Source organism: Ornithorhynchus anatinus, chromosome X2 (genome assembly GCF_004115215.2).
Source record: "Ornithorhynchus anatinus isolate Pmale09 chromosome X2, mOrnAna1.pri.v4, whole genome shotgun sequence".
NCBI classification, from domain to species: domain Eukaryota; kingdom Metazoa; phylum Chordata; class Mammalia; order Monotremata; family Ornithorhynchidae; genus Ornithorhynchus; species Ornithorhynchus anatinus.
This window is the reverse complement of record NC_041750.1, coordinates 17,012,516-17,033,468: the sequence shown is the minus strand read 5'-3', so window position 1 is coordinate 17,033,468 and position 20,953 is coordinate 17,012,516. Positions and strand designations below refer to the sequence as shown.

The 20,953-nt window shown below is 47.2% G+C and overlaps 1 protein-coding gene across 6 annotated transcripts in view; it reads left to right on the top strand.

The window, feature by feature from the left end:
* The window catches only part of SLC41A3 (solute carrier family 41 member 3), a 39,281-nt gene that overhangs the window by 5,067 nt on the left and 13,261 nt on the right, over positions 1–20,953 (top strand). For 2 of the 6 annotated variants that reach the window (XM_029053475.2, XM_029053473.2), the window contains exons 3-5: positions 12,597–12,704; positions 13,715–13,786; positions 19,588–19,732. In XM_029053475.2, the coding sequence (XP_028909308.1) occupies positions 12,597–12,704; positions 13,715–13,786; positions 19,588–19,732 (325 nt within the window). Of the gene's footprint in view, positions 1–2,355; positions 2,531–3,621; positions 4,628–12,596; positions 12,705–13,714; positions 13,787–19,587; positions 19,733–20,953 lie in introns of those variants that run through there. The other 4 variants (XM_029053476.2, XM_029053477.1, XM_029053479.2 and 1 more) reach the window with 4 other exon arrangements.

Below are 20,953 nucleotides of genomic sequence, written 5' to 3'. Positions count from 1 at the left end.
CCCTGGGAGCCCTTATTGAGCCCTCAGCAGGGCCTCACTCAGTCAAGACTGTGGCAAAGTATCCACCGGACAGTGGCTAGGGCTACCCACTGGTGCATTCCTAGGTCTTACAAGACCCAGAGCACAGTTCTCAGTGTTTGGGAGGGTTGGTAGACAATACAATAGAGTTGGTAGACATGATCCCTGCCCTCAAGGATCTTAAAATAATAATTATGGTATTTATTAAGCACTTACTATGTGCCAGGCACTGCACTAAATGCTGGAGTGGATTCAAGCAAATCGGGTTGGGCACAGTCCCTGCCCCACGTGGGGCTCACAGTCTCAATACCCTTTTTATAGATGAGGTAACTGAGACTCAGAGAAGTGAAGTGACTTGCCCAAGGGCACACAACAGACAAGTGGTGGAGCCGGCATTAGAACCCATGACCTTCTGACTCCCAGGCCCGTGCTCTAGCTGGGCCTCAATCCCCTCATCTGCAAAATGGGGACTCAATGCCTGTTCTCCCTCCTGCTTACATTTTGAGCCCCACATGGGGCCTGATGATCTTGTATATGTTCCAGTCCTTACTACAGTGCTTGGCACATAGTAAGCGCTTAACAAATACCGCTGTTATTATTATTATTATTAGAGCACTGCCTTGAGATGACAAGGTCTAGCATGTCCAAGTAGGTGGGTGGCAGAAGTGGAGTGATCAGCAGAGTTGCGGCCACAGAAACAGGTTGCCTGGGGCTCAGAGAAATTATCAACGTGGAAGTTGGAGTCCCCAAGGATCGGAGAAGGAGAGTAGGAAGGAGAGAAAGGCATCCAAGTTAACCGGAATGGTAGAGACGGATGGTGTGGGATTCAAATGAAGAGAAGGTGAGAGGAGGTGGGGGTGTGGTGGAGTGGAAGTGACGCTGGGGTTCATGGAGCAGACTGACTCCTCCCCCTTTGGGGAGTGGGAGAAGGTGAAGGTGGTGGGGAGGGGCCAGGTCTTGGTGATGAAGAGGAAGAAGAGGAGAGAGAAGGTCAAGGTTGAAAGAGTTTGCCCACGATGGAGCAGAATGTCCAGGGACCACAGTGGACTGAGGTCATGTTTCGGAGGTGGGATTCAGTGGGTGGGTCTGTGTGGGATAGAGTAGTAGTAATAATATGTTTTAAATGCTGGGAAAGAATACACTGAGGAGCATTAGGCAGCATCCCTGGCTCTCAAGGGCCTCACAATCCAAGAATAAAGAGGGAAGGGAAACCGACAACACAAGGAAAAAAGATTAGAACACAAAAACAACATAAAGGCTGAGGACAGAGATAAATACCAAATAAAAGTTGTAAGGCACCGTGACTAGAAGGACAGAGTTTCAGGGTTCTCACAGTTCAGAGCCCAACAGTCTTAGTCATGGGGATGGCTACATCTGCGACCTTCCAACGTTCTAGGGGCACAGGGGCAGTGGGGCGGTCTTGGCATAGCCTTCACAATGCTCTCACAGTTGCGAAGGTGGGCCGCAGGAGCAGGTAGGTCTGCATGGCTTCAGTGATGGGGCCACCAGAAGGGGAAGAAGAAATCCAGGAGCCGCAGTGGTCAGCGATGGAGACCTCTCAGAAGGATCATTTCCAACCCAAGCCCAATAGATCCAGGCAAAATTGTGGCCACTTTGGATTCATCATTACCTGCTGTATATAACTCAGTTTTCTCTTCTCAGTTTACACTCACTTCCTTGGAGAATTCATCTGTTCTCATGACTTCAACTTCTACCTCTAGGTAGATGACCCCTAAATATACACCTTTAGCCCTGACCCATCTCCAGCTCTTAAATCTCACGTTTCTTTCTGCCTCCAGGACATCTCTACCTGGTTGTCCTAATGGCACTTAAGCTCGATATGTTCAAAACTGAGCTCATCTTCTCTCTCAAATCCTCTCCACCATTTTCTCTTTCTCTGAGGCCCCATTACCTGGGCATTATCCTTGGACTCTTCCCTCTTTTAACTCCCACATTGAGTTTTTTGCCAAATCCTGTTGGTTTTTCCTCCACAACATTTCCAAGATCTTCTTCTCCATCCAAAAGGACACCACTCTGGTCCAGGCACTTGTCATATCCCCGACAACCTCTTCACTGACCTCCCTACCTCCAGTCTCTACTTTTTCCAGTCCATACTTCACTCTGCTGCCCAGATGATTTTTCTAAAGTGTTTTTCTATGCACTCCTCAAAAACCTTACCAATTTTCAATATATGTATGAATAAAGCTCACGGAAAGATATCCTGAGCCTTAGTTGAGCCGGAAAATGTCGTTACCTAGCTATTGTGAAGTCACTCTATTCTGATGTCATTCAACTCTGTCTCACCCTATTGCTCCCTCCATTCCCTGTAAATCCCTCCCGGGGGAACCTCCCTGTAGGTTTTGGAGCCAAACAAGCAGCATAATTAAAAGAGTGCATGGTGGAACAAGGCGTAGATAAAGCTGTAGCTAGAGCTCTGAGCATATAGAGACTGGAGCCAGGAACAGGCTTTTGGAGTTTTCCATAGCTTCTGGGTTAGGAGTGGCTTCATATGGTAAGTGAAAGAGATAGTTGCTTCAGGATACACTGTTTAGGTTGGGGGTGGGGGATGGGGGGTGGGGGTCCCCGGAAGAGGAGAAGTGCACCGGTAGTGACAGATACAAGTTTGAAAGTGCCCATCTGTTGGAAATGGCGTTTGTGTGAATGGGGTACTGGGAGGAGAATGCAATGGTCTTGGACCAAAGCAAGTGGGTCAAGGGTACCCACGAGAAGCAGCGTGGCTCAGTGGGAAGAGTCCGGGCTTGGGATTCAGAGGTCATGGGTTCGAATCCCGGCTCTGCCACTTGTCAACTGTGTGACTGTGGGCAAGTCACTTAACTTCTCTGTGCCTCAGTTACCTCATCTGTAAAATGGGGATTAATTGTGAGCCTCACGTGGGACAACCTGATTACCCTGTATCTACCCCAGCACTTAGAACGGTACTCAGCACATAGTAAGCGCTTAACAAATACCAACATTATTATTATTATTATTATTATTACCCCCAGAGAAACGCTGTAATACAGGCATTCAAATGGATCTCTGCAGGACCACAACACTTTACGTTGTGTGCACATGCAGAGTAACTTGCTATCATAGAGAGTGGGAGGGGTCAGCATATTTTTCCCTGCTTTGGGACAGCCCACTATCGGAAGCCGGCCCTGCGTGACTTCGAGAACTTCCTAGGGCAAGATATCCATTCTGAACTTGGGTGGGATGTGTGACCGTGAATAAATAGAACTGAGAAATCAAATTCATCTTTGCCATCTCTAACTCTTGGCCTTGAGTTTGCCTTTCGGGGGTTGGCCCCAAATACAGGGGCCCCATCATCTCTGAAAGAGGATCACTTCTTGTATGGGAGAGAGAGTTGAAAAGCTGCACTGATATCGGGGTGCATCAGTTTATGAGAAGGAAGTGAAAATCTTTTTATCCAACCAGTTTAATTTTTCATTCCATGGTCTTGAGAGGTTTACTTTAAGTATTTCCACTGGAAATATCATCTCAACCTTTATGAGATAACTCAAAGTTGAAACGATGATAGCTGATAAGGCCCATTCTCTCTAGTCCTCACTGGATGTTCAATGAACCTTTTTTTTTTTCTAATAGTCATCCAGAAAGAGAGCCAGCACAACCTGATCCTCATTTCCTGGCAACACCTCCTCCCTAACAACCCCACTCCAAAGGCAAGAGGTGGCTGGCCACCCTCAGGACAGACAGTTTTTTCCGGGCAGCGTGGTGGAGCTCTCTCAACTGACAACTGGGACAATCCCTGCCCAAATCCAAGTTCACCTCTGTGACCGTCTCATTGGAAAAGGGAGCAAAGGACAAGAGTGAATTAGGTCACTTTTGATGGCCTTTTAACCTTGAGGCAACAAGAAGAGCTCAAGATTACATGAGGCAGAGCTAAGAGAAGGAGGGTACCTTCTCAGAAGAATTGCTTACAAAACCATCAAATCCCAAGCCAGCTACATCCAGAGAGCAATCAAACCAATTCCCAACAAGTCTTAAAGTCATTCTGATGCAGTGGACTCCTGATGCTATTTGGGATTTTGAATATTTGAATTTACTCATAACTGGGGCTAACTCACTCTGCTCTGTTTGCTGGTGGGAGTTGCCTTCCGAAGTTGGGGGAGAGGGGAATCTTTATTCCGCTTTGTGGGTGTTCTGAGCGCCCTGCTCTTATGGACTAGGCCTCCTGAACTGGGTTGAGAGCTGAAATCAGTCAGGAAAACAGACGCTTTGCCAGAAATCCATGCTTTTGGAAAGTCTTTCCTGTAATCTCACTTAAGGGGAGGAGGAGGAGAAGAACCCTTGGAGTAAGAAAGGAGGAATGTTTATGCCATCAGGAAAGTGAATGGCTGTCTCACCTAATATTCCTTTCTCCCAACCTACCGAGTGTAGGGTAACAGCAGCAGGCACGATGGTTACCCAGGTGAAACTGGAATTGTGCTTCCGGACCAACAAGCTGAGAGAATTCACCTGTAATCTGACTAGATTCCCTTATGGATTCATCCCAGAGACATCCTTCTCTATCCTCTCTCAGATCCTGGTGCCACTCCTATTGTCTGGACTGGGTCTGGTAGCTGCTGGTTTGTATATGCATAAAGTCCAAGTATGTACAATGATTCTACATGTACTCTTCAGATTCTTTGGGGGAATATATAGTACTGGAAATTGCCAGGCCCTATCCCTTCTGTGAGTAAGTCTAAGCCAGCCGCTCAACAGCCTGAGTGCTTTTTTCTTTTTTTAAATCCTAGTTGCTGGCTGCTTTAATTGCACCAGGTGCAGGACTATCAGAATTCTCTCAATGCTTTGAGATTTTGGAATGCTTTGTTCTGGCATTAGGAAGCTGATGATGGGTCCACGTATCCAGGGAAGAGTAGTTCCTGCAAGGAGATGGAATTTTCTGCCAACTAATTTAATAATAATAATAATTATGGTATTTGTTAAGCACTTACTATGTGCCTAGCACCTTTCTAAGTGCTGGAGTAGATACAAGCTAATCAGGTTGGACACAGTCCCTGTCCCACATGGGGCTCACAATCTTAATCCCCATTTTATGGATGAGGGAACTGAGGCCCAGAGAAGTGAAGTGACTTTCCCAAGCTCATGCAGCAGGTTAACTTCCACCTGATTTCTCCAAGGATCCTCCTGTACTATTGGCTGGATCACTGACTGAAATTTCTTATGTTTTAATGACATCCTGACTAAAAAAGGAAAGGAGTGTAATCTAGACCAACCAAAAGTTACAGTGCAGTGAGATGGGATCTGTATTTAGTAAATAATGCTGATATCAGAATATCAGATGGGTTTTTTTTTTCCCCCGCTGTAATGCCATTGCTTTGATTTTTGAAGAACTTGGTGTTATGAGAAAATCATATAGTAAGAATAATAACTTTACTAAGGGCTCTCTGTTTGCAGAGCACTGTACTAAGCCCTGGAATTAGAGGCACAGGTGGGAATTAGATATGGTCTCTGTCCCTTGGGAGGCTCAACCATTGATTCAGTGGGTATTAATGGAGTAGGGGATAAATGGTTCAAAGATGTCACCATGATTTACTTTTTTTTTAATGGTATCTAAGCATTTACTCTGTTGCCAGGCACTGTACTAAGCGCTAGTGGAGATACAAGTTAATTTTTGATAGAAATCTTATCAATCAATCATGTTTATTGAGCACTTACTGTGTTCAGAGTACTGTTCGAAGCGCTTGGGAAAGTACAAGACAATAGAGTAGGTAGGAACGAATCCCTGATCTGAAGGAGCTTCCAATGTAGTGGATTAATAATTGTGCTATTTAAGCATTTACTTTGGGCCAAGTGCTGATAAAAAGATAATCATTGCTATGTCCGCCACTAGAAGAATGCTTTCTTAGCATTCTTTGCTATTTTACTGAACTAAATACTATAAAAGTTACAAAAACACAAAGTGTTGTATAGTACCGTGCAGTTAGGCTGAGGCATAGGCTGGGAAGCATTGCAGTCTCACACCTTGACCGTTGCTACCATTCCCCAGTAAGAAATCTACTTGCAGCAACTTGCGTATCGTGTTATACCCAGAATAGATTAATCTTGAGGGAAGAATGTTCCCTAATACTTACCTTGTACTATATTCAAATCACATAATGAAAATACCTGGTATAGCAGAAATTGCTGTACTCTCCAACAGTGTGGATCCAATCAGTGGTATTTATTGAGCGCTTACTGTGTGCAGAGCACTATACTAAGCTCTTGGGAGAGTACAATATAATAGAGTCGGTAGATGCGATAGAATTGTTTTAAAACCTTTTCTTATTGTGTTCTTTCTCACTCAGGTTCATGTATAACTCACCAATAGCAGGGAATCCATTTCTTTGGCCTTTTAAATAATCGAGCCACAAAAGTAACTTGAGAAGCCCAGACGTGAACGCTAGACTTGTCTTTAGGCCGCAGAACACGCAAGTGAATAGCAATTTGCAGCCATCTGTTGTACAAGCTTGTTGGTCTAACCAAAACCCAATTTGAGAGTGGAGGTGGACTTCCTGTCCTTGAGCTTGGCAATGATGATGGATGGCCAGTTTCTGATGCTTGATCTAGCGTTTCGGGGTTTGGTGGGGTCCTTCACCAACCCTCCCTCCCTCTTTGTCCCCCACCCATTTTTACAAAGGAGTTTATGGAATGGTAACTTGGCTGATGAAAAGAGTGTGGCACTGGGAGTCAGGAGACCTGGATTCTAGTCCCAGTTCTACCACAGGCCTGCTGTGTGATTTCAGGAAAGTTACTTTCAGGAAAGTTCCTCAGTTTCCTCATTTGTAAAACTGGGTGGGGTGGATGACGCCCCCCTCCCCCCCCGGTATGTTTTGAAGATAAACTAGGTAGTGGGAAAGTACATGCACTCTACAAATTCAAGGTACACTCAATTCTGCAATGATGTGGGCTTTCACACTGCGTCTTGGCTGGAAAGCCATTAGGGAACATTTTTCTGGAAACGTAAGCCTGGATGGGCTCAGCGTGTCACCCAATAAGAAGAAACTGCTCGTACGGGTACACAAGTATATCCATAGCGTGAGTTTTCCTTAACACGAGAGTTGCAGGAATGCAACCCTCTAGGAGAACTGGTAGATATTATTACTGATTAGTAGTACAAGGCAACTGAGATAGTATCTTGAGGTTAATTGACTTCTCCAGGGTTCCATGCCAGTGCCAGATGTAATTTAATCTCCTTCCTGGATCGCCAAGCCTCACTCGGAGTCTTAGGGCCTTTTCTCTTTGCGTGGCTCAGTGGAAAGAGCACGGGCTTGGGAGTCAGAGGTCATGGGTTTGAATCCCGGCTCTGCCACTTGTCAGCTGTGTGACTGTGGGCAAGTCACTTAACTTCTCTGTGACTCAGTTTCCTCATCTGTAAAATGGGGATTGACTGTGAGCCCCACGTGGGACAACCTGATTACCCTGTATCTACCCCAGCACTTGGAACAGTGCTCTGCACATAGTAAGTGCTTAACAAATACGAACATTTTTATTATTCTCTTGAAATATCCAATCCCCATCCTGCTGGAGGAATGGGTAAAGGGGCCTTGGAGAGATCTTTGAATGGTTCTGTTTCTCTGGTATGTGTTCTTAGGAGGCATGTTGAGAACAAAACCTGGAATTGCTTATGCCCAGATAAAAATCACTGAACCCAGGAGCAGTGCATGGCAGATCAATCAGGAAGGGCTATCTCCAGAGTTCCCTGATAAAGGTCACCTACCATCCCTTTCTAAGAATATCCATGGGTCAGTTTTCAAGCACGCTTTATGTGGGGATGGAAGGAGAGACCACCAGCTCCTTCTTTGTACCTGTTCTCTCTCCTACTTAGACTGTCAGCCCCGTGTGAGACTGGGACTGTGTTTGACTTGATTAACTCGTATGTACCCCAGCTCTTAGAACAGTGCTTGGCACATAGTAAGTGCTTAACAAATACTATCATAATAGTAATAGGCAAGGATATCTTTGAAGCCATCCTTCTTATAGTTTTAAAAACCTCCTCAAAAGGAGATTCCATTACCTTCCATGGTTAATGTTCAGGAAATGGCTAACCTAAATCTCACAGCCTGCAGCTTGAGATCATTTCTTCTTGTCATCTACTCGACAAAGAAAGTGGAGTATAGCTGTATCATCTATAAATAAAACTGTCCTTCATATACTAAGAAGCTACTGAGGGTGAGATCGGTGAGATCCTATCTTTGTGTGTGTCAGGTTATCAAAAAAGACCGATGCACTTAAAGATTCTGCCCCAGTAGTGGAACCTGGATTAAGATTCAGGCTTTCTGAGTCCCTGACCAGCACCAGAAAGATCAGTGACATCAGTCTCCAGAGCCCAAAGCATGCTAAGGGAATTTTCACTTCCAGGGGGGCACAAGTCGAGGTCAGTCAATCATATTTATTGAGAGCTTACTATGTGCAGTGCTCTGTCTTTAGCGCTTTGGAGAGTACAATATAACCGAGTTAGTAGACATGCTCCCTGCCCACAAGGAGCTTATAGTCTAGAGTGGGAGACAGACATTAACATAAGCTACGAATATGTATTAAAGTGCTGTGGGGCTGAGGGTGGGGTGAATAAAAGGTTCAAATCCAAGTGCAAGATCAGCTAATGTCCTTACTATGCTAATAGGTTTGTCCCAAATCAGTCGATTGACCTTGATCTCCAAACATTTATTTTTCAATGGCTCCTTCCCTGCTGCTTTAAAACATGCTCATGAAGCCTTATCCTAAGAAAACCCTACCATGACTCCACAGTACCCTCCAGTTATCACCACATCTCCTTCCTACCATTCTTCTCCAAGTTCCTCCTCTACTCCTCAGCTGCCTATGACACCATGGACCGCTCATTTCTCCTTGAAACATTATCCAACCTTGCCTTCACTTACACTGTCTTCTCCCCCTCTCTCTGGCCACTCCTTCTCAGTCTCTTTCACAGGCTCCTCCTCTGTCTAACTGTGGGAGTCCCTCAAGATTCAGTTTTGGGTCCCCTTCTGTTCTCCATCTACACCCATTCCCTTGGTGAGCTCATTCTCTCCCATGGCTTCAACTACCATCTCTCTGCAGATGATTCCCAAATCTACATCTCCAGCCCTGACCGCTCTCATTCTTTACAGTCTCGCATCTCCTCCTGCCTTCAGGACATCCCTATTTGGATGTCCCACTGACGCCTCAAACTTAAGACATCCAAAACAGAACTCCTCATCTTCCCACCCAAACCCTGTCCTCCAGCTTTCTTTGCCATCACTGTTGACAACATCACTATCCTCTCTGTCTAATCAACTTTTCTCTCTCATTCAACCCAAGTATTCAATCTTTCATCAAATCCTGTCGATTTTACCTTCACAGAATCTTTAAAATCCTCCCTTTCATTTCCATCCAAATTGCTACTATGCTGATCCAAGCATTTATATCCCATCTTGACTACTGCATCAGCCTCCTCGCTGACCTCCCTGCCTCCTGTTTCTCCCCAATCCAGTCCATTCTTCACTCTGCTGCCCGGATCTTTAAAACAAAAAAAATTAGTCCATGTCTCCCCACTCCTCAAGAACTTCTAGTGGTTGCCCGTCCACATCAAACAGAAACTTCTTACCATTGGCTTTCAAACACTCAATCAACTCTCCCCTTCCTACCTTATCTCCCTGATCTACTACAACCCGACCCACTCACCTCACACCCCTAACGCCAACCTACACACTGTACCGCTATCTCACTGCCGACTCCTTGCACACTTCCTCCCTCTGGCCTGGAACTCCCTCCCTCTATATATACGACAGTCCACCATTCTTCCCACCTTCAAAATCTTACTAAAATCACATCTCCTCCAAGAGGTCTTTCCCGACTAAGTCCTCATTTCCCTTACTCCCTGTCCGTTCTGTGTCACCTAGGCACTGTGCCTAGAATCTGTACCCTTTAATCACTTGATATTCACCCCACCCTCAGTCCCATAGTACTTATGTACATAGCCATAATTTACTTCAATGTTTGTCTTCCCCTCTAGACTGTAAGCTCCTTGTGAGCAGAGAGCATGTCTAACAACTCTGTTGTATTCTCCCAAATACCAAGTACAGTGCTCTGCACACAGTAAGCACTCAATATAGACCATTGATTGATTGAACACTTTACTAAGCATCCCATTCAGGTCCTACCTCTGTTACGGGTCTATCTCTTGGTAGCCTGATCTTCATGAAGTACTTGCTCAAGGAGAGCAACCCTTTCCCGACTGCTGGACTCCAGACTAGTCGGTCCATTTCGGGGGTCTCCCAACTGTCCGCATATATTTTGCATTGTTTGAAATTGTGCTTCACTATGTCTTTGTATTATTTATTCTGCCCGCCTGGCTTGTAACTCCTTTCAGTTTCCCCAACAGCAGCTATTTAGATATCCTGTGGTCATCCATTCTCCTCACACATCCTTGGCCCAGAGGAGCTCTGTGGCTGTAGGCATGGCTTCTAGGCTTGTGAGCTGACTGCATACCGAGACCTCGTTGGTCATCTTGCCATACTATTTGTTGGTAAATCTGGTTCATAGGTGATCCTGGTGAAACAGCTTTAAGAAGCTGCATGTGTCTTCTGTACAATCCAGCATATTTTCTTGTCTCCAGGACAGCTCCATTTGGATATCCTTTTGACACCTCAAACTCGATATGCCTCATCTTTCCCGCTAAATCGACTCCTCCCCCTCTCCCCCACAACTTTCCCATATCGGTTGGTACATACATCCTCCATATCCCAGAATCCCGCAACCTCGATGTCATCCATGATTCCTTGCTGTCCTTCAACTCTCGCAAATCCTGCCAGTTTTTCCTGTGTAACATCTCCTGGAGATCTCTCTGTTGTTTTGAAGAGAAATCTTGAGCAAGTAACTCCCAAAGAGAGATATCTCTCTCCTGGACCTAACTAGAGTCTGATTCCACTTGCCAGTTAAGTGCAAACTTTATTCTATTCGGGTTACAAGGAGAAGCAGAGGGGCTTTCTCAGCACATTATCTGACCTCCCCCAGGGCCCTTCTAAAAATAATAATTAGCCTAGATGTGTACTTTGGTCTCTGGAGATTGATGTTGCTGATTTTTCTGTTGCTGGCTGGGACTCAGAAAACCTGAGTTTTAGAGTCCAGGTTCCACTAGTGGGGCAGAACTCGTCTCCCTTAAAGCACAGAGGTTGCATTCTCGCAAAACCTCATATTAAGAAAATCCTTTGCTGTAGTGTGGTTAGGGCCAGACACTGCAATCACACACTTGGGCCACAACGTCTGACCCCACAGTCTTCTTAATCAGTTGTACTTGTTGAGCACTTACTGTGTGCAGAACACTGTACTAAGCGCTTGGGAGAGAGCAACAAAGAGTTGGTAGACATGTTCCCTGCCCAAAATGAGCTTACAGTCCAGAGGAGGAGACAGACATTAATATAAATTCAGATGTGTACATAAGTGCTGTGGGCCTGAGGGTGGGGTGAGTAAAGGGCACAGATTCAAGTGCAAGGGTGAAGCAGAAGTGAGAGAAAGGAGGAAATGAGGGCTTAGTCAGGGAGGAGATCACCTCTTGGAGGAGATGTGCTTTTAATAAGGCTTTGAAAGGTGGTATCCAAGCAGGATTGTGTGGTCAGATGACCATTCCCTAATTTCCTCACAATGTTCTAGTCAAAATATTTAAGGGCAACAGATGTTCTGGCCAGTATAAAGTTTTCAGCTGTGCTGAACCCACTATTAAGAGTGTACCCACCTCATCCTCCATCATGTGAAACCTTCTTCTGTGAAGGATGGTGTTCTGGGACCTGGATTCATTTTGGAGTTCATTATAGGGCATAAGGTGTCATGGTATTTATTAAGAGTCTATTGGGTGGAGAGCACAGGATTTGGGAGAGTTCAATAGGAGTAGACATGGTCCCTGCCCTTAAGGAGCTTACAATATAGTGGGGCAAGCTAGAAAAGCATACATAAGTTACAAATAGGTGGAGCAGGAGAAAGAATAACACTATAACTGCTCATAGCAGGAGCATAGCAGGAGAAATAGAAAAATGAATGTAAAGTGAGCTACTCCTAAGTGCAAGCAAGGGTGTTGCAGGAGAAGATTGCTGATGAGTGAGAGTTAGTGGAGTACCTGGATACCAATGGTCAGGAGTTTCTGCTTAACCCCGAGAGAAATGGGCAACCACTGGAGGTTTTTGAGGAGTGGGGAGATGTGTGCTAGATGATATTTTAGAAAGATGTTCTGTGTAGCAGAGTACCCTAAAGACCAGAGAGGGGAGGGGTAGGGAGATCAGTGAGGGAGCTAATCGACTAGTCTAGTTGCAGTATGGCAAGAGGCTGTACCGAGGTGTTAACCTTTTGAGAGGAAGGGACAGATCTGTGAAACGTTCCGGAGGAAAAATTGGCAGGATTTAATGACCGACTGAAGGGGTGAGTGTTAACAGACTGTGCGGATCAAAGATGATACCAAAGTTGGGGGATATCTGGGGCAGGAAGGTGGTAGTGTTTTGACTGTGATGTGAGTTAGATGGAGAAGTGGGTGGAGACACGTAAATGTTTCAGGTGAGCGTGTGCTTGTTTGTATGGTTGGGCTAATGGAGTCTCTGTTCTTCCCTTGGCAGGACTGGAAGGTGTTTAAGCAAATGGAAGGAATTATCACCTTGGTACCAGCTCTAGTGGGTCTAAAAGGAAATCTGGAAATGACTCTAGCATCCCGGCTTTCTACAGCTGTGAGTTGGCATGGCTCCCGGGCTCTTTTACCAGCAGTAAAGAGTTTTTACTTGATCAAGTTCTCACGTCAGGTCTCAAGATGGTAGCTGAAAGGTTCCTTTTTAGCCCTCTGTTACTTCTCTGATTGAGAGGAAGGAGTTGGGCCAAACTTAACTCTGCTATTCTCTCGGGGTGGAGTTATGTGGACTCAAGAGAGGGCTGCGACTCTTATTCACATGGGAGTGCCATCTAATAATAATCATTGTGGCATTTGTTAAGTGCTTACTATGTGCCAAGCACTGTGCTCAGCTCTGGAGTAGATACAAGATAAACAGATCGGACCTGGTCCCTATCCCATGTAAGGCTCACGATCTGGGCGGGGGGAGGACAGGTATTTAATTCCCATAGTGTAGATGAGTTCCCTCTAGACTGTAAATTCGTCGTGGCCAGGGAATATGTCTACTAACGGTTGTATTGTACTCTCCTAAGTACTTAGTAGAGTTCTCTGTACACAGTAGCTGCTCAATAAATGCCATTGATTGATTGACTGATGAAGAAACTGTCATTTAGCTGCTTCTTGGCAAAGATAAACAGAATTGAGCGGGGGGGGGGGGGGGAGGAGGGTCTACTCCTAAATTCTGCAGCTCTGGAGTCTAGACCTTAAAAAGTCTCTCCTCCTACCCCCAGCCAAAAATTGTCCCCCAGTGAATGTTGTCTTGTCTTGCGACCCCATTTGTCCTTGGGGCAGGTCTTAGCAGTTGGCCTGGTGGAAACAGCATGAGCCTAGGAGTCACAGGACCACTTGCCTTGGGCAAGTGACCTTGGGCAAATCACATCACTTCTCTGGACTTCAGTTCCCTCATATCTAAAATGGGAATTCAATACCTGGTCTCCCTCCTACTTAAACCATGAGCCCCATGGGGGACCTAATGATCTCATATCTACCCTGCACTTCGAACAATGCTTAACCCACCGTAATCGTTTTGCAAATACCACAGTTATTAATTTCACTCTTTCCCTTATCCTCCAGGCCAACACGGGACAAATGGACAGTAGTTCTAAGCAGTGGAATATGGTTATCAGCAACCTGGCTGTCATTCAGGTGAGTTGTTTATTCATTCCGGTTCATTTCTCTTACCAAACTCTTCCTCCTTCCAACTTTTACTTCCATCACCTGTTCTTTTCCCGAAGGCCATTCTGAAGAGGTGGCAGCTGGGCAACTAGGTATAAAGCACACATTCCCCTACTGTTCTCAACAGCCCGGACTGGCTTCAGACACTTGGCCTTCACGAGGTGGGGAAAAAATCTGCCAATCCCTCCTCCTCTCCCATTCAGCAGGACATTATGATGCCCGTGGCACTCCAGGCGTGCAGTAAATGCAATCATTCAGAAATCTCCCCAAACCCTTGTTCAGACAGAAGCCACTCCTGGTTCAGCCCCCATTACTCCCCTTCTGGCCTCTCCCCTCATCCCTTGTCAGCCTCCCCTGCTCGAACCCACTTTGCATCCCCACTGGACAGTGCCACTGCAGCTTACAGGCTACTCCTCTTGCCTCTGTTCCCGGTAGCCTATTGACCGCTGGTTCAGTCAATCAATGGTAGTGATTGAATGCTTACAGTGTGTGGGGCACTGTTCTAAGTAATAATAATTATGGTACTTGTTAAGCACTTACTACATGCTAAGCACTGTTCTAAGTGCCAGAGTAAATACAAGCTGATCAAGTTGGACACAGCCCCTGTCCCATATGGGGCTCCCAGTCTTAATCTCCATTTCACAGATGAGGGAACTGAGGCCTAGAGAAGTGAAGTGACTTGCCCAAGGTCACACAGCAGACACGTGGCAGAGCCGAAATTAGAACCCAGGTCTTTCTAACTCGCAGGCCTGTACTCTATCCACTAAGCCACGAGAGGACAATACAATAGAGTTGGTAGACATGATCTCTTATTTTTGAGGAGCTTACTGTCCAATGGGGGAGCTTGGCATCTAGTGGTCATAAGCTCCTTCCTTCCCCACAGCTCCCAGCTGGGAACGAAAGGTGGAATTCGGCAACCCAGCCAAGGGACTCTGGGCTAGGCTACCCGGGGCTGGGGCTGGAGGTGATTTGTCGTTCCTTCCGCCCCACGGACGGTCCCACTCTCTCCCCAGCCTTAGTCTGCTGGGCTTCGGGCTGACCTCCCAGTCCCAGAAACTGGCTCTTCACCATGGCCAGTGCCTCCTCTGCCCCTGTAGTCCATCCATCTGCTCCACAGGCAGTGGCCCATTCTGTCGCAGCTGGAGGCAGAGAGGGAGCCTGCGGGTGATTAACCTATCCGAAGACCACGGAAATTCTCTGTGAGGTTGCGCAGCTCTTCCAGCTTGGCGCTTGTGGTTGCGGCCTTCCCTGGTTGGGGGTGCACCTCCCAGCCCCCACCCCAGGACACCGGGCAGCCACTGTCCTGCACTGCTTCCTGCAGCTGTGGAACAAGCCACACCGAGTGGCAGATAACCATTCTCCGGCCTGGGTGAAGCCACCTGCACCTCCCAGCCCCCAGTCCCACCTGCTGATCTGCCCCCAGATGATCAATCAATCAATCAATCAGTGGTATTTATTGAGCACTTACCAAGTGCAGAACACTGTCCTCCATCTTTTGGGGAGTACAGTACAACAGAGTCGGTAGACACGATCCCTGCCCACCAGGAGCTTCCAGTGGGGGAGGCATATCTTAAAATAAATCATGGATATGGGGAGCAGCATGGCCTAGTGGAAAGAGCACGGGCTTGGGAGTCAGAGGACATGGGTTCTAATTCAGATCTGCCACTAGTCTGCTGTGTGACCTTGGGCAAGTCTTTTAACTTCTCTGTGCCTCAGTTACCTCATTGGTAAATGGAGATTGAAACTATGAGCCTCACCTGGGACAGGGACTGTGTCTGACTCAATCTGCTTCTATCCACTCCAGCACCTGGCTCATAGTAAGCACTTAACAGATACCATTATTTTTATGCATACCTAAGTGCTGTGGGGCTGAGGGTGGGGTGAATATCAAGTGCCTAAAGGGTACAGAGCCAAGTGCAAGGATGATCCAGAAAGGAGATGGAGTAGGGGAAATGAGGGCCGAGTCAGAGAAGGTCTCTTGGAGAAGATGTGATTTTTAATGAGGTTTTGAAGGTGGAGAGAGTCCTGGTCTGTCGTATCTGATGGGGGAGGGGATTCCAGGCCAGAGGGAGGATGTGGGTGAGGGGTTGGTGGTGAGATAAATGAGACTGAGGTAAAGTGAATAGGTTGGTGTTAAAGGAACAAAGTGTGGACTAGATTGTAGTAGGAAATCAGCACGGTAGATAGGAGGAGCCAAGGTGATTGAATGCTTTCAAGCCAATGGTAAGGGATTTCTGTTTGATGCAGAGGTGGATGGGCAACCACTGGATGTTCTTGAGAAGTGGAGAAACATGGACCGAACAGGTTTTTAGAAAAATGATCCAGGCAGCAGAGTGAAGTATGGACTGGAGTTGGTGGGGGGAGGGGGGAGGGGGGAGGAGAGAAACAGGAGGCAAGGAGGTCAGTGAGGAGGCTGATGCAATAGTGTCATCTATCTCACCACTGACCTCTCATCCACATCTTGCCTCTGGCCTGGATCACCCCCCTTCTTCTTATCTGACGAACACTCACTCTCCCCACCTTCAAAGCCTTATTAAAAGCATGTTTCCTCCAAGAGGACTTCCCTGACTAAGCCCTCATTTCCTCTTCTCCCACACTGCCGTCTGAGTCACCCTTGCATTTGGATTTGCATCCTTTATTCATCTTTCCCTCAGCCCTACAGGACTTAGGTACATATCCATAATTCATTTATATCAATGTCTGTCTCCCCTTCTAGACTATAAGCTCGTTGTGGACAGGAAATGTATCTACCAACTCTATTATATTGTCGTCTCCCAAGCGCTTATTTCATTCATTCATTCATTCAATAGTATTTATTGAGCGCTTACTATGTGCAGAGCACTGTACTAAGCGCTTGGGATGAACAAGTCGGCAACAGATAGAGACAGTCCCTGCCGTTTGACGGGCTTACGGTCTAATCGGGGGAGATGGACAGACAAGAACAATGGCACTAAACAGCGTCAAGGGGAAGAACATCTCGTAAAAACCGATGGCAACTAAATAGAATCAAGGCGATGTACAATGCATTAACAAAATAAATAGGGTAACGAAAATATATACAGTTGAGCGGACGAGTACAGTGCTGTGGGGATGGGAAGGGAGAGGTGGAGGAGCAGAGGGAAAAGGGGAAAATGAGGCTTTAGCTGCGGAGAGGTAAAGGGGGGATGGCAGAGGGAGTAGAGGGGGAAGAGGAGCTCAGTCTGGGAAGGCCTCTTGGAGGAGGTGATTTTTAAGTAAGGTTTTGAAGAGGGAAAGAGAATCAGTTTGGCGGAGGTGAGGAGGGAGGGCGTTCCAGGACCGCGGGAGGACGTGACCCGGGGGTCGACGGCGGGATAGGCGAGACCGAGGGACGGTGAGGAGGTGGGCGGCAGAGGAGCGGAGCGTGCGGGGTGGGCGGTAGAAAGAGAGAAGGGAGGAGAGGTAGGAAGGGGCATTATGTGCAGTGAATACCACTGATTGATAGTCAGAGCCTGGATCAGCATAATAGTAGTTTGGATGGAGAGGAAAGGGCAGATTTTAGCAAAGTTCGAAGGCAGAACCAACAGGATTCAGTGACAGCTCTGCTGCCTCTGTGCCAGTGGGGAATGGAGAATCTGAGTCTTTTGGTCCCCAGAACCTCCCCCCTGCGTTGCTTCAGAACCCCTAGGCCTCTCCCTCTTCTGTCAGGGTTGGGAAAATATAGCCTGACAGCCCAGCCCTGGATACAGGGAATCAGGAAGTCACCTCAGATCTGGGCCTTGGCCCCAGCCTAAAGGCTCACAGGAGGCAGAAGGTGAATTTCAGCAACAACTCTCTCCCTGTCGGAATCACCCTGCTCCCGGCCACCTCATAGCTCCCTGCCACTTAAGGATGAAAACAAAAACAAATGGCAAACCTTTTAAATAGATTCCTTTATTTTGAGGGTAGTGGGGTGATTAAGTGGAAGGTGGGAAAGCAGGGGATAGCTATAGAAAGCTAAAGAGGCCACCACGGATGCAGTATAGGAAGGTGGGGGGATGGCCTTTCTGATGAGGGCTCGGGTAAGGAGTTCTATCTTGAGTATCCCAATCGGTGGCTATCTTGGGAGGGTCAGAAGACATCCCCTTCTTTCCCCATACCTATCTGACTCTGCCATGCTTGCCATTTACTTCTCCTTGTCCTTCAGTTCTGTGGAGGGAGAAGGAGAGGCAGGGAAGCAGCTGTACTAGGTGGTGGGGAATAGATCCTGAGACCAAGGATGCCCAGTCATCATCCTGCGGAGGCATTCTGGAGCTGCATATCACTCTGGTGAAGCCAGGAAAGCAAATATTTTTTTTAAATGTTATTTACCTACTATGTGCCAAGGACTGTACAAAGGTCCCGTAATAAGTAATAATAATCATGGTATTTATTAAGCACCTAGTAGGAGCCAAAGCAGTGGGCTAAATGCAGGGTTAGAGATACAAAATAATCGTATCAGACACAGTCCCTTAATCCACACAGGGCTCACAATCTAAGAGGTAGAGAAAGGCAGGTATCTTGAGAGAAGCAGCATGGCTTAGTGGAAAGAGCACGGGCTTGGGAGTCAGAGGACATGGGTCCTAATTCTGGCTCCGCTACTTGTCTGTTGTGTGACCTTGGGCAAGCCGCTTAACTTCTCAGTGGCTCAGCTACCTCATCTGTAAAATGGGGATTAAGACTGTGAGCCCCACGTGGGACAACCTGATTACCTTGTATCCACCCCACTGCTTAGAACAGTGCTTGGCACATAGTAAGCACTTAGCAAATGCCATTATTATTATTTTACAACTAAGATAACCCAGCAGGCCAGTGGCAGAGCTAGAACTTAGAGTCTGGATCTCCTGCTCTCCCAGACCACTGCTATGCCTGGTGCCCTGGTTGCCGCCCCTTCCCTCATATGCGATTCAAACTCCTGGGGTTACAGAGTTTGCATTTTAAGCAACACCCTGAGCGCTTGTGCTGCTGCTCCTATTTTTCTTTAGGAATGGAGAGTGGAGGGTCAAGAGTTTATCTTTGACCTGCAGTAGTAATGAAGACAGGAAGAAGGGCACTGGGGGAGCCAAGACAAGTTAAGGGGCGAGGCTGGGGTGATTATTCTGCTACTTTGTTTGGGCTATCTTTTTGGAAAGTAGCCAGCCAAGTGACCAGGAAGAGCCAAAGAGAGGCAAATGGGACCAGTTACCTGAAAGCACATTGTACTCTCCCAAGCGCTTAGTACAGTGATCTTCATACAGTAAATGCTCAAATACCATTGATTGATTCATTGATTTCCCCTGGATACCCTGGATACCTTGGAGAAGCAGCGTGGCTCAGTGGAAGGAGCACGGGCTTTGGAGTCAGAGGTTATGAGTTCGAATCCCGGCTCTGCCACTTGTCAGCTGTGTGACTGTGGGCAAGTCACTTCACTTCCTCTGTGCCTCAGTTCCCTCATCTGTAAAATGGGGATGAAGACTGTGAGCCCCACGTGGGACGACCTGATTCCCCTGTGTCTACCCCAGCGCTTAGAACAGTGCACGGCACATAGTAAGCGCTTAACAAATACCAACATTATTATTATTATTACCCTCTCCCTGGGGGATTCTTTGTGTCATTTTGGCTCGCACAGTCCCGCTCTCCTTTGTGCTTTGTCACCCGCTCGCCCTCTCTTGTGCCCTTTCTCTAACGCTCTGTCTCCCACACTCTGTCTCTGGCACTCTCTGTCTTCCGCACTCTTTCGCACTCCGTCTCCTGCGTTCTTGCTCGCTCCCTGCCTTGCTCTCTGCCCCTCATATCTCCAATTTCTGTCCTGGCAGGTACAGGCCACAGTGGCGGGGCTCCTGGCTGCCTTGGCAGCGCTGTTCTTGGGAGCCACCGTAAGCAGCCAGGTGATGCTGGATAAGGCCATCGTGCTCTGTGCCAGCAGCATCACAACAGCCTTTGCGACGGCCCTTATTCTCGGTGAGCTTCATTTCACTCCTCTGGGAACTCTGACCCTGCTTGTCAATCCACTCCCACAAGATGGGCCTCTTTTGACCTTGAGAAACTTCGTTCCAAAATCCCCAACCCCCACTTTCTGCTCCTAGGAATCTTTCTCCATTCCTAATTGGCTAGGGTACATACCGAGGACTGGGAACTCTTTGAATAATAATCATTTTAAAAAATTATGGTACTTATTAAGTGCTTACTATATGCCAACCACTGTACCAAGCTCTGGGAAGGGGATACAAGCAAATCAGGTTGGACACAGTCCCTGTCCCACATGGGCCTCACAGTCTTAATCCCCATTTTACAGATAAGGTAACTGAGGCACAGAGAAGATAAGTGACTTGCCCAAGGTCACAAAGCAGACAAGTGGTGGAGCCGGAATTAGAACTCATGACGTCCTGACTCCCAGGCCTGTGCTCTATCCACTATACCCCGCTGCTTCACTATGAATCCCGGAAAGGGTTCTGGTTAGTGGCCCAGCCTTGAGTTATTCATTCATTCATTCATTCATATTTATTGAGTGTTTACTGTGTGCAGAGCAAAGGGGACAGATGACCCCTCCTTTGGGACCCTGGTGGAGTGATAAGTGCAAATGCCTGTGCTCAGCCCTGGCAAAAACCACAAAAGTGACAGCAGGATCCTCTTCAATGCTCTACAACCACAACCACTTAACTCATCTAGGCCAGGCCGAATCCCCTCTCCTGTGAGCAGCCCACCCATGGTGGCTCTGGCTTATGAGCGGTCTGAGGAGGGGGAGGTGTTGATGGAGCGAAGGGGTTGTAGAAGGACAAGAAGGGAGTCGGAGGAGAGGATCTGGGAAGAGTTGCATGTATATAAGATCGGTTTGAGGAGTCTGGATGGGAATGGAGGAGCGAGGTGGGATGATAGCTGGATGGTGCAGTGCTGTCCCGAGAAGGCTTTTCTTAGGATAAGGGAGATATGGCAATGTTTTGTAGACAGAGGGGAAGGGAGCCATTAGAGAGTGGATGGTCAAAGATGGCAGCCAGGGAGGGAAGAAGAGCAGGTGCAAATGCTTTTAGAAATAGAGAAGGGATGGACTCAGAGGCACAGGCAGAGGAGGTGGCTTTTGAAGGCAGGTGGGAGATCTCTTGAGAGACACCTGAGTAGGCTGTGAGAATGGATGTGGCGATGAGGGGGAAGTGTGGGGGAACGCATCCAGATAATCCTGGTGAA